The sequence below is a fragment of the Bufo bufo genome, chromosome 6, assembly GCF_905171765.1.
Source record: "Bufo bufo chromosome 6, aBufBuf1.1, whole genome shotgun sequence".
Lineage (NCBI taxonomy): Eukaryota > Metazoa > Chordata > Amphibia > Anura > Bufonidae > Bufo > Bufo bufo.
The window spans coordinates 67,424,692-67,438,202 of NC_053394.1; the positions used below are offsets into that span (position 1 = coordinate 67,424,692).

Here is a 13,511-nt window from a genome sequence, read left to right on the forward strand (position 1 = left end):
AAACGGATCCGTCCCCATTGACTTACATTGTGTTTCAGGATGGATCCGTTTGGCTCAGTTTCGTCAGACGGACACCAAAACGCTGCAAGCAGTGTTTTCGTGTCCGCCTCCAAAGCTGAATGGAGGCGGTACAGAGCCAAACTGATGCATTCTGAGCGGATCACTTTCCATTCAGAATGCATTTGGGCAAAACTGATCCATTTTGGACCGCTTGTGCGATCCCTGAACGGATCTCACAAACGGAAACCAAAACGTCAGTGTGAAAGTAGCTTTATTTAAAGGGCACCTGTCAGAAGATTTGTCCCTATGACACTGGCTGACCTGTTACATGTGCGCTTGGCAGCTGAAGACGTCTGTGTTGATCCCATGTCCATATGTGTCCGCATTGTGAGAAAAATGTTTTGATATATGCAAATGAGCCTGTAGGCGAAAGATCATTTTTCTCAGCAATGCGGACACATATGAACATGGGACCAACACAGATGTCTTCAGCTGCCAAGCGCACATGTAACAGGTCAGCCGGTGTCGTAGGTACAAACCTGCTGACAGATGCCCTTTAAGCGGTTACGTTATTATGCTATGTAAGTCATTTTATTTAATTGGAAATATCCTAAAAGACCTAGTACATCTGTCTGGATTCATAACGCTAATAAGGTGCACCCATTGTATAAACCCTACATAAGGGTGGGTTCACATCACGTTTTATGCCTCTGTTTGACGTATATGTTAGAAAAAAAAAAAATTATACAAAAACACAGCACACCACGTTCTTGTATCCAGCAGAAAAAAAAAAGGAAAATTTACAATGGAACTCTATAGTGAACGGATGTCACCGTGTGGCATCAATTTGAGGTATCCGTTTAACGTATACGTCTTTTGTATATGTTAAACAGATGGGAAAAACGTGATGTGAACCCAGCCTCTCTCGTGGATGCCCTGACAAGTTTGATAAGATTTAGGGACCTTGGTTGGCCAGTCCTACCACTAATTCCGATTTACTGACCTCATAGGTCTTTTTTTGGACTACTACTTTTTTCTTTCTTTTCTAATTTCTTTTTTTTTTTGGTCTCCTCTACTTTTTATTTAGGCAGTCATGCTGCCCTCCCTTTTTACCTTGGTTCTCCTCCTACTATGAGGGTCCTTTTCTCCAAGTTCCCTGGTTCCATTGATAGAATATAAATGTGTAAGACTATCGGCTGTGGGAGTAACACTGTGTTGAGATAGCTGTATTTTTAGATTTACTGATTTACACAGTATAATCCAGTGGTGGCCAAGCTGCGGCACGAGTGCCAGGCGGCACTCAGAGCCCTCTTTGTGGGCACCCGTACCCTGGAATAAGTCTATGGTGTACCGATACGCCTTAGACTTTTCCTGCCATTCATCAGCGCGGGGCGCACTATGAACAGCACAGGCAGCGCACTGAATGTAGGTAGGTTATTATAGCTAAATGATAAAGTGCATGGAAGATATACTGTATTAGACTGTAGCGTTCAGGTTAAATTGCAGTGTTGGCACTGTTCTTTAAAAAAAAAAAAAAAAAGTCTGATTTAAAAGAAAGGTATTTTGCAGAAATCTAATTCTGCAAAGCTCCCCTGCAGCCCATCTAATGGCTTTTAGCCTGTGCAGATGAAGGCCTGATGTGTAGGTTACAGAGTCCCTAAAGTAACGTTGTCTGTATGGCACCACATTATGACAATATTCCCCGTTAGAAACCATGCGCTCGTGTGGACTAGTCCTACGGACTGCTGCCCCTCTCCAGCTTTGAGACCCTTTGATTCTACCGATAGATGTAGATTAGAGAGTTGTGACCATGCATTTCTCCAGTATACTGCCCTGTATACTTCTGCTTGGAAATTCTAAGTTTATATATAAATTTAATCTGCATAAAAGGTTGTTAAGCTGGGTAAATATATTGGATTATTTATATCGCTTTGCTCCTGAGTTACAGCCTGTATTATAATCCAGAGCTGCATTCATAATTCTGCAGACAGAGCTAAAATCTCCCAACCTCCCTTGTTAATACAATACACGGATAAAGCTCTGTCTCATATATAGGAAAAACAATATGTGTGTGTCTGTCACCAACTTGTTGACGGTTTCTAATAGTAACCAGGAGAATTGGAAATGCAGAATATATCAATGTATATGGTGCTTTAAATGTGCGTGGACTGCTGGAATAATGGAGTTCCAAGCAAACAGAATGTGCGGTTATTTTCTAAAGTGTAACATTGGGTTCTTGACACCTGTATATTCCTCTAGAAAATCAGTCTCTGCCCCATGACCAGGGTGAGAAACCCATTATCTGCATATAAATGCTTGTGGAAGACGGTTCTCTTTGCCTCGAGTATTTCTCTGATGTAAGAGCTGCACTGTACAGTTTGGAAATGTCAGTGAACTCAAGTAAGACAGCAGAATGGGGAACATTTATCAAACTAAATGGGTCAGAAAAGTGTCATAATGTGCACATGGGCCAATGATATTTATCCCACTTCTAATCTTGCTTTGTGCCATGAACAAGATTCCAGTGCAGGCGCCAAATTACTGATCTAATTTCTATGCGAATTGTGCACGTGTATGACAACCATTAGGTGGCGGAAAAGTGCAGTATGTTATACCGTATATACTGCGTAGTCTGCTCCTTTCTGTTATGTTTGCCATAATTTGCACCAAATTATGGGCCTTGTTTTTCCTTTCTATAGGGTCATTCTTCATTGATTTATTGAAATCCTTCGATCAGCTATAACACTCAAGTCATATGAATAACATGGATTATCTCACCACAATGGCACATGTCAAGGGTTGGGATATATTAGGCAGCAAGTGAACAGTTAGTTCTTGAAATTGATGTATTGGAAGTCAAAGTAAGATCTGAGCGACTAAGACAAGGGTCAAACTGTGCTGCTTTGATGACTGGGTCAAAGCATCTCCAAAATGTTAGAACTTGTGTAGGTGCTCCCAGAATGTGGTGGTTCGTACTGTATCTACCAAAAGTGGTCCATGAAAGGACAACTAGTGGACCAGAAGCAGGCTCCCTGATTGGTATGAGGAATGAAGATCCCACATAAGAGATACTCTAGCACAAATTGCTGAAAAAGTGAAAGGAGTATTCTGGTTACAATAAGTTATCCCCCACTCACATCCAATGTGCATATTTCAAAACATGACTTTTCTCAGTATTGCGGGCACATATGAACGTGGGACCAACACAGATGCCTTCGGCTGCCAAGTGCACATGCCACAGGTCAGGTTTCCTAGGTACATATTTGGTGACAGATGCCCTTTAAAAAAAATTAATGGGTCCTTAAATGGGTTCTTCGGGAATTAAGAAAATGAAAATACTTAAATATTACTTTAATATATAAAGCTGAGTGTGTGTATGTCCACTAAAGGAATCCCTACCGTCGCATTTACAATTCCGAAATTTGGCACACAGGTACATCAGGTGTCCGGGAAGGTTTTAGACCAGGTCTCAGCTCTCTAGGATGTACCGTTCCTGAGATATTCCCAAAAAATGCATTAGCCAAAAGAAGCTTGGTCACATGACCCTTATCAGCCAATAGAAGCTCGCAGGTCCTCCAGCCTCCACATACACAGTTTTACTCCAGGTTTCCATAACAACCCAGCCATTTTTCTTCAACGCTGTAGGAGAACTTTAAAGGAAATCTGTCACCAGGAAAATTGCTATTGAAGTAAAGCCATGGCCTAATGGCACTTAGTACCTTATTTTCAGATGTGCCTTTGTTCCAGCAATAGATGTTTTTATCCTCTGAAAATCCAGTTTATTTGGTATGCACATGAGCCAGTAAGGTGCCCAGAGGGGCGTCACTCTTGCAGGAAGGAGCCCAAACACGCCCCCTGCTGCAATGTGTCCACCCTCAAAAGACGTAAAACCACGCCCCCATTTCCAGCTAAATCACGCCCCTTATCTGGTTAGGTCACGCCCCTCCCACTTATTAGCCGACGGGGATTGAAAAAATTAAGGTAAAAATCAACTTCTCTCAGCTGCAGGGGTGGGAGGGAGGGTGACTTTCTCCCTGCCACTTACACTCAGACAGCACAGTGCTGCTGTCTTACAGTGAGCTGTTCAAAACGATCCGGTTAGGCCACGCCCCTCCCATTTCTCAGCCGACTGAGATTGAAAAAAAAAATGAAGTTAAAAATCAACTTCTAGGTGCTGCTAAGGTACACCCCGCTCTGGTCACGCCACGCCCCTCCACTCCTCAGCCGACAGGGATTAAAAAAAAGAATGCTATAAATCAACTTCTGTCAGCTGCAGAGGTGGGGGAGGGTGACTTTTTCCCTGCAGCTCACACTCAGACAGTACAGTGCTGCTGTCTTAGAGTGAGCTGTTCAAAAGGACACAGCCTTGATCCAGTAAAGGCCACTGTTAAGGGGGCGGGCCCCTGTCGAGGTCACTGTCAAGGGGGTGGTATGCTATGAAAGTCACTGTTAAAGGGGAAGGCTGCTGTAAATATCAAAGTTAAGGGAATGGGCTGCTGTGGAGGTCCAATTTTACAAGACGGGGCACTGTGGGGGGGGGGGGGGGAAGAAGAGGTCAGTGTTAAGGGGTTGGGGGCTGTGGATGTCACTGTTTTGGGGGCGGGGTACTGTAGATGTCACTGTTATAGTGGATAGTGTTGATATCTTTTAACGACACACACAAACATTAAATATACACGAGCTAAGCCGGGTCCTTCAGCCAGTTATAAATATATTCCCAAATACCTTTAATTAATTATAATGGCTCATTTTGTCGAGGGATCAATCAGGGGAAACAAAATGGCTGCCAACTATTTAGTACACACAAAACCTGTCCTAATCACACAGCAGGGCAAGTTACTTCACAAGACTAAACTAAAAAGCTGCCCCATTCTCTGCTAGTCAGGGATTATGCTCCTGAATACAGCTGATGAGATATGAAGTACAGAGAGGACGGACAGGACAGACTGTGTTACTGCATATAAGTGCTGTGCTCATCAGTCTCATCCTCACCCTACTTTGTGTACTTCATGTCTCTTGATGAACTCCAATCCCACATAGATTCAGCTGAAGATCTTATTATCTATATTCATGATCATATTTCCTGACAAGTAGGAGGGGAGAATTTTCATTTTCTTAATTCCTAGAGAATCCCTTAAAAAAAAAAAAAGTTGGTTTTAGAAATTTTCTTGAAAATTTCAAAAATAGCTTCTAAAACTCTAAGGCTACTTTCACACTTGCGTTTGGTGCGGATCTGTCATTGATCTGCACAAATGCTTCCGTTCAGATAATACAACCGCATGCATCCGTTCAGAACAGATCCTTTTGTATTATAAGTCAATGGGGGACCGATCCGTTTTCTATTGTGCCATATTGGGTCAGTGAAAACGGATCTGTCCCCATTGACTTACATTGTGTGTCAGGACGGATCCGTTTGCCTCCGCATCGAGCAGCGTTTTGGTGACCGCCTCCAGAGCGGAATGGAGACGGAACGGAGGCAAACTGATGCATTCTGAGCGGATCCTTATCCATTCAGAATGCATTAGGGCTGAACTGATCAGTTTTGGACCGCTTCTGAGAGCCCTGAACGGATCTCACAAACGGAAACCAAAACGCCAGTGTGAAAGTAGCCTAAGTCTTCTAATATCCTAAAAACTTAAAATGACATTTACAAAATGATGTCAACATAAAGTAAACATATGGCGAATGCTAAGTATTTTATGAGGCATCACTGTCTTCAAAGCAAAGCAAAGAAATTCAAATAATTTTTTTTTTTTCATAAATAAAAGGTAAAACATATCAACCCAAATTTACCACTAACATGAAGTACGATGTGTCACAAGAAAATCTTAGAATCGGATGGATAGGTAAAAGCATTACCAAGTTATTACCACCTAAAGTGACATGTCTGGGCATATAATAAAGGAAATAATCTTGATGACATGATGTCTACTTGGTCTTACCTGTGCAATTGTGAGGTACTATTTAGCGTTATTTATCTGGAGATATAAGTGTATGTTCTAGAAGGTGAACGGGAGGACTCCGGATGTCCAGCTGGGTCATTTAGAAAATCCCAAATAAGTATAGTGTCGTCGTGAGAACTGCTGACTATTTGGAACTCGTCAAACTGTAGACGGAAAACTCTTCCTGAGTGTTCCTGACAAATAGGAAATACAGGGTTATTACATTATACATGGATGCAACAATCACATCGAATTACTCCGAAAAGAAGTATGTGGCAGTATACAGGGAGTGCAGAATTATTAGGCAAGTTGTATTTTTGAGGATTAATTTTATTATTGAACAACAACAACCATGTTCTCAATTAACCCAAAAAACTCATTAATATCAAAGCTGAATATTTTTGGAAGTAGTTTTTAGTTTGTTTTTAGTTTTAGCTATTTTAGGGGGATATCTGTGTGTGCAGGTGACTATTACTGTGCATAATTATTAGGCAACTTAACAAAAAACAAATATATACCCATTTCAATTATTTATTTATACCAGTGAAACCAATATAACATCTCAACATTCACAAATATACATTTCTGACATTCAAAAACAAAACAAAAACAAATCAGTGACCAATATAGCCACCTTTCTTTGCAAGGACACTCAAAAGCCTGCCATCCATGGATTCTGTCAGTGTTTTGATCTGTTCACCATCAACATTGCGTGCAGCAGCAACCACAGCCTCCCAGACACTGTTCAGAGAGGTGTACTGTTTTCCCTCCTTGTAAATCTCACATTTGATGATGGACCACAGGTTCTCAATGGGGTTCAGATCAGGTGAACAAGGAGGCCATGTCATTAGATTTTCTTCTTTTATACCCTTTCTTGCCAGCCACGCTGTGGAGTACTTGGACGCGTGTGATGGAGCATTGTCCTGCATGAAAATCATGTTTTTCTTGAAGGATGCAGACTTCTTCCTGTACCACTGCTTGAAGAAGGTGTCTTCCAGAAACTGGCAGTAGGACTGGGAGTTGAGCTTGACTCCATCCTCAACCTGAAAAGGCCCCACAAGCTCATCTTTGATGATACCAGCCCAAACCAGTACTCCACCTCCACCTTGCTGGCGTCTGAGTCGGACTGGAGCTCTCTGCCCTTTACCAATCCAGCCACGGGCCCATCCATCTGGCCCATCAAGACTCACTCTCATTTCATCAGTCCATAAAACCTTAGAAAAATCAGTCTTGAGATATTTCTTGGCCCAGTCTTGACGTTTCAGCTTGTGTGTCTTGTTCAGTGGTGGTCGTCTTTCAGCCTTTCTTACCTTGGCCATGTCTCTGAGTATTGCACACCTTGTGCTTTTGGGCACTCCAGTAATGTTGCAGCTCTGAAATATGGCCAAACTGGTGGCAAGTGGCATCTTGGCAGCTGCACGCTTGACTTTTCTCAGTTCATGGGCAGTTATTTTGCGCCTTGGTTTTTCCACACGCTTCTTGCGACCCTGTTGACTATTTTGAATGAAACGCTTGATTGTTCGATGATTACGCTTCAGAAGCTTTGCAATTTTAAGAGTGCTGCATCCCTCTGCAAGATATCTCACTATTTTTGACTTTTCTGAGCCTGTCAAGTCCTTCTTTTGACCCATTTTGCCAAAGGAAAGGAAGTTGCCTAATAATTATGCACACCTGATATAGGGTGTTGATGTCATTAGACCACACCCCTTCTCATTACAGAGATGCACATCACCTAATATGCTTAATTGGTAGTAGGCTTTCGAGCCTATACAGCTTGGAGTAAGACAACATGCATAAAGAGGATGATGTGGTCAAAATACTCATTTGCCTAATAATTCTGCACGCAGTGTAGGTGAAACTGCCCTTCTAGTCACTTGTGGCTGATTTAAATTAAATGTCCGCCTCCTCCTGCCACACGAGAAAACACTGTAATCATAAATGGCACATGTTGACTAGGAGGCCCTTCTACACATGTTGCATTCAGGCCTATAAGCTTCAAGTTATGCCACTGTCCATATGGCCTAATATTACCCCGTACATGTGGAAATGGGTTCTCCTGATGAGACAATCCATTTAGAAAGAGTTTGCCCTCTTCAGACAATCCCTTTCCATATACCCTATTTTGTAAGTAGCCCTTGACCCATCTTTATGGTGACTTCTCTTTCCCTATGTGGTCATGTGAACTGGAACTTTATCATTTAGCTATAATAGCTTAATTGCCTACATTCAGTGTGCTGCCTGTGCTGTTCATAGTGCGTCCTGTGCTGATGAATGGCAGGAAAAGTCTAAAGCATATTGGTACGCCATAGACTTTTTCCAAGGCGCGGGTGCCCACAGAGAGGGCTCTGAGTGCCGCCTCTGGCACCCGTGCCATAGGTTCGCCATCACTGGTCTATACTGTATCTTGCCAGAATAGAAATCCTGTCTAGTCTAGGAAACATGTAAATGAGCCACCAAGTGGAAAACATCAAGAAGCAAAGTTACGAGAACACGAAAAACCAGATGGTCCCACACAGTGACACTACATGTGAAAAACTGTCTGCACTAGGTAAAGGCTGGGGCAGGCAGTATATACATACCTTTTTGGAGCTTTTATTATGGGAGGAGTAATGTGAAACTTTTTTCAACCAGGTTCTCCTCTGCAAGTGCCCAAAAGGCAGTGAGTGTTACACTGTGAAGAACTCTGCTGGGCTGCTTTACGGGCCCCTTGCCTCTGCTCTGAGTGACAGCTGTAGCATTCAACCAGGAGACACCTCCTGCTGTCTCTCCGGCCAGAGAGGAGGGGATGTGAATCAGCTGAATGCAGAAAGCAGTGTGTACTTCCACCTCCTGGGCTCTTGCAAGAAAAGAAACTGGCAGAATGAAAATATCATATTCTCACTACTCCTGATAATAAAAAAAAGCATCATTAAAATGGATATAAAAATGTTATATGTCTTTATTATTTGCCGTTGTTTCCTCAAATACATTAAGACTATGAAAAATAAACTAGAAAAGCAATGCACTGTTCTCTCAGGCTGCGGACATGTCTACCACCCCCTCCTTCTCTCTGCTCCCATGCTTGTGCATGCAAGGCAGGGAGAGTGGGAGGAGGGGGCTTGGTTTAGTGTGGATAACCTTTTACTAATAGTAAAAATGAATTTGGTTACAACCATGTGGGGCTGTCACAGACTGCAGAATATTAAATCTGCCAAAATACATCCCACTCCCCATTCCTAAATTGTGGCATAGCAAGGCAGATTGACCTTTTAGGTTCCTGGTAAACCAGATTTCCCATAAAATGTGGATCAGATGCGGACAAAAAACACGGTCATGCGCATGAGCCCTTACTCAAGAGTCTAAGGCTGTGTTCACATCACGTTTTGTCCTACGTATACACATGATGCGTATGTTACACAGCTGCTTCAGAGGAATTTCATGCAGTGGCATCTGCTGAAGATGCTAGAAAAACAGATTGTTGTCAGGCGCTGCTGGAGAAGAGTCTGGATTTGTTTTTTCATTTTTTTCTTAAAGAGGACAGAACTACAACTCCCAGTCTGTCAGTGGCCATTACATGGAAAGTTATATACGATGAGACAACTAGAACTCCCAGCATGTCCAGATTGTTATTGTGGGGCATCAATGGACATTACATAGAGAGGGATATAAGAGGACATAACTACAATTCCCAGTATATTCGGCATCAGTGGACACTTGAAAGGACTGGAGCATATAGGGAGAGGGATATAATAGGAGAGAACTATAACTCCCAGTATTTCTAGGATGCTATTATAGGCTATCAAAGTCATTACAGGGACTGAGTATAAGGAAAGAAATACAACACTGGGAGAGAAAGTGCAGGGCGGGGACACCTATAGCAGTGCAAGCACATTGATCTGCCGACACTACAGTCTGTGAGATTAAGCCCCACCCCTCAACTGAACTTACTGTTCACAGTGTGTGTGATGACGTTAGCTTGTCGCCAAAGATGGGGGAGGACTAGGGGAAATACAAAGTAGGGTAGTGTGTGCACTATGGATCGGATGTATTTGTGTTTTCAGGGATTAGTTCCCCCTTTAAATGACTAGTTACAATATTCCTCTGTAGTTTGGACCCTAAGTTAGGCTTCATAAGGCTATCATAACCTTCCTGTCTCCAGCAGAGGGCAGTCTAACATTTTAAATGCATTAAAGGGGTTGTCCAAGTTATATTTATTGATGACCCATCCTCAGGATAGGTCATCAATATCAGATTGGTGGGGGTCCGACACCCCCGCCGATCAGCTGTTTGAAGAGAAGGCGTGCGCCGTGCCAGCGCTGCCTCCTTCACCGTTTACCTTCTAGCCGTTGCATCTGCATCGGTGAGCAGGTGTAATTACACCCAAGCCGTCACATTAATTTCAATGGTACGGCTCGCTGTATAGGAATATTGAAAGCTGCAGATGCTACGGCTAGAAGGTAAACGGTGAAGAGGAGGCAGCGGCGCGCACCTTCTCTTCAAACAGCTGATCGGCGGGGGTGCCGGACCCCCGCCGATCTGATATTGATGACCTATAGGTCATCAATAAATATAACTTGGACAACCCCTTTAATATATTTGAAATCTTACACAATATGTAACCTGCAAGGCACCCTGTTCCTTTCTTGTTACTGCTTTACTTCTGACTGCAAAATTACATTTCAAATAAAAATCGGATTATGCAATAAAAATGAAATAAAACTGAGCAAACAAATAAAAGGGTTGTATGGCTACATGTCTTAAAGGGGTATTGCAGTTATAAAACGTTATCCCCTATCCAAAGGATAGGGAATAACTATCAGATCATGGAGGTCCTTCAACTGGGACCCCCACTGATCATAAGAACGGGGCCCTGCACTCAGTGGAGCCCCCTGAAATGGACAGAGCAGCGACATGTTTTCCTGATCAGCCACCCCATCCATTTCAGGGTGTGTGCTCCAGGGCAGATGGGGCCCCCGTTCTTGTGATCGATGGGGGTTCCAGCAACAGGACCACACCGATCTGATATAACCGGAATACCCCATTAATTATTTTTCCAAAACAGTGCCACTTTTGTCCACAGGACGTGTCTGCAATTACAGCTTTACCCCTATCACTACAATGGGACTGGGCTGCAAAACCAGACTTATTCATGGACAAGAGTGGCGATCTTTCTGGGGGGGGGGGGGGGGGGGGGGGGAAGAGAAACACTTTCTTTTTAATCCTTTACAAAAAAATTCACAAATTCAATCAGTCATAAAAAATGTTGCCAGAATATTAAAATCCCACATTGGCAGCGGGTTGCAGGTGATTTTAGATTTGTTGCAGCTGCACAACTTGAGGATTTAACTCCCCATCTCCCGACACCTGCCTTCTATGTAAGAATCCTGTCATTACATTTATACGGATTCTAAAACGTGTTGTACGATATCGCTAGGTAACGACATTGTCCAAATGTCTAACGACGCACTAATCTTCAGACCACAAGCTATAAAAATGAGTCATAACATTATCACGCCGGATCAAGCAGACGACTTGCGACGTCTTATAAACTTCAAAGCGAAGACAAATGAGTCTGCAATCAACAGCCATGAACTATGAACCTTCCCCTACTGCTTGCAATTTGAACAGAAGCGATAGGAGGCTATTCCATTCCTGGTACTAAGCCAAGATTAATTTTGGACGGCCATAATGGCAGCACTCTAAATTCTGATCTCCTGTGGTCACAGCCATACAAAAACCACAGCTCCCGTCCTTTCAAGTGTGCTTCTACTTAACAGGCCGCAGTGAAATTTTGCCAAGAGGGAAAATAATGGTTCCTGGATGAGGCCGCAATTACACAGATCTTGTTTCACATCAACTTCAGTAACAAATTGAGAGGCTTGTGCTTAGTAGCACTTGGTAAAAATGAAATGAAAGCCTTTTGGCAGTCTGTTCTCCGATACTATGTATCACTAATCAACTGTTCTGTACAATACAAAGAATGTGCCAAAACCCATAACATGTAAAAGTACACGGTCAAACGATCAGATGTTTGCAGGTCTTTAAGTAGTATTGCATTAAAGGGGTTCTCCAGGAATTAAAAAAAATGTAAATACTTAAATATTATTTTATAATAAATATAGTCTCAAATACCTTTCATTAATTAGAATGGCTTTTTTTTTTTTCTAGGGAGCAATCATTAGGAGAAAGAAAATGGCCACCGCATCAGTACACACAAAACCTGTCCTAATCAAACAGGACAAGTTACTTCACCACAATGAGCCATAGTGCTGCCTCATCCTCCTCTCATGATCCTGAATACAGGTGAATCTCTGTGGGAATGGAGAAGATGAGGAGACATGAGAGAATTGTGAGGAGTGGCTAATGAGCAGCAGCACTTGTTTACAGTCTGCATTACCACAGTCTGTCCTGTCCGCCCTCTCTGTACTTCATGTCTCCTCATGAATTACATTCCCCAAAGATTCAGCTAAAGGTCTTATCAGCTGTATTCAGGATCATAATCCCTGACAAGTAAAATGTGGCCACGGGAAGAAAAAGGCGCTCATAGGGTAAATAAGTTAAAAGACGAGCCTCCGAAAAAACAGGAAGAGTGGTACTGCTCACCTGTTGTTGTTGCACCTATTGTTCGGTGTAACTGAAATGGAGGTGAATAAGAGTGAATCCGCGTTCCCCTTTGGCGGGGGCCAAGCCGCCGTCTGGGTCAATGAATAAGGTATATTTCCACTGGACTTGGGGGTCGAGTGGAGGGGTGGACTGTAGGCGCAAAAACGCAACCAGAGTTTTTTTTACAAACCAATAGTTTTTTTTATTGTTATCGTGACAACGCGTTTCGGGGTTCTGCGGACCCCTTTTTCAAGTCGGTGGGTGATGCTACTGGTGGAGAGTGCGCTGCTCCCAGCTCCTGGCAGCATCTGGACGCCACACCTGCCAGGAGCTGGGAGCAGCGCACTCTCCACCAGCAGCATCACCCACCGACTTGAAAAAGGGGTCCGCAGAACCCCGAAACGCGTTGTCACGATAACAATAAAAAAAACTATTGGTTTGTAAAAAAAAACTCTGGTTGCGTTTTTGCGCCTACAGTCCACCCCTCCACTCGACCCCCAAGTCCAGTGGAAATATACCTTAATCCCTGACAAGTAGAGAGGAGGAGGATGAGGCAGCTCTTTACCTCAGTGTTGTAAGTCCTCATGTGTGATCAGGACAGGTTTTGTGTGAACTAATGGGACAGCGGCCATTTTGTTTTCCCTGATGATTGCTCCCCAGACAAAACGAGACATTATAAATAATGAAAGATATTTGAGAATATATTTATAATAAAGTAATATTTAAGTATTTTCATTTTCTTAATTCCCTGGGAGAACAACTTTCAATTCTGAAAAGAAAATATTATGCAACGCAGCATCAATTTCGGCTAGTGTTTAAAGAGACACACATCACAATTTTTAGCAGATATTAACTATTCTATGCAATCATTTTTTTATTTATTTAACTAAAATCAGGTGGATGGTTTTCTGGATATAATATTTTGGAGTCACTCCATATATTCTACTTCCTCTTTGTTTGGACTTTGTTTGTCTCACTTAACACTCT

The 13,511-nt window shown here is 42.7% G+C and overlaps 1 protein-coding gene across 3 annotated transcripts in view; it reads right to left on the bottom strand.

Annotated features, from left to right (window-relative positions):
* The window catches only part of BTRC (beta-transducin repeat containing E3 ubiquitin protein ligase), a 225,254-nt gene that overhangs the window by 19,647 nt on the left and 192,096 nt on the right, over positions 1-13,511 (bottom strand). For all 3 annotated transcript variants that reach the window (XR_005779466.1, XM_040435099.1, XM_040435101.1), the window contains one exon: positions 5,943-6,136. Coding sequence is in view for 2 of the 3 variants with exons in the window: in XM_040435099.1 (XP_040291033.1) it covers positions 5,975-6,136 (162 nt within the window). In the remaining variant the exon portion in view is untranslated. The remainder of the gene's footprint in view (positions 1-5,942; positions 6,137-13,511) is intronic.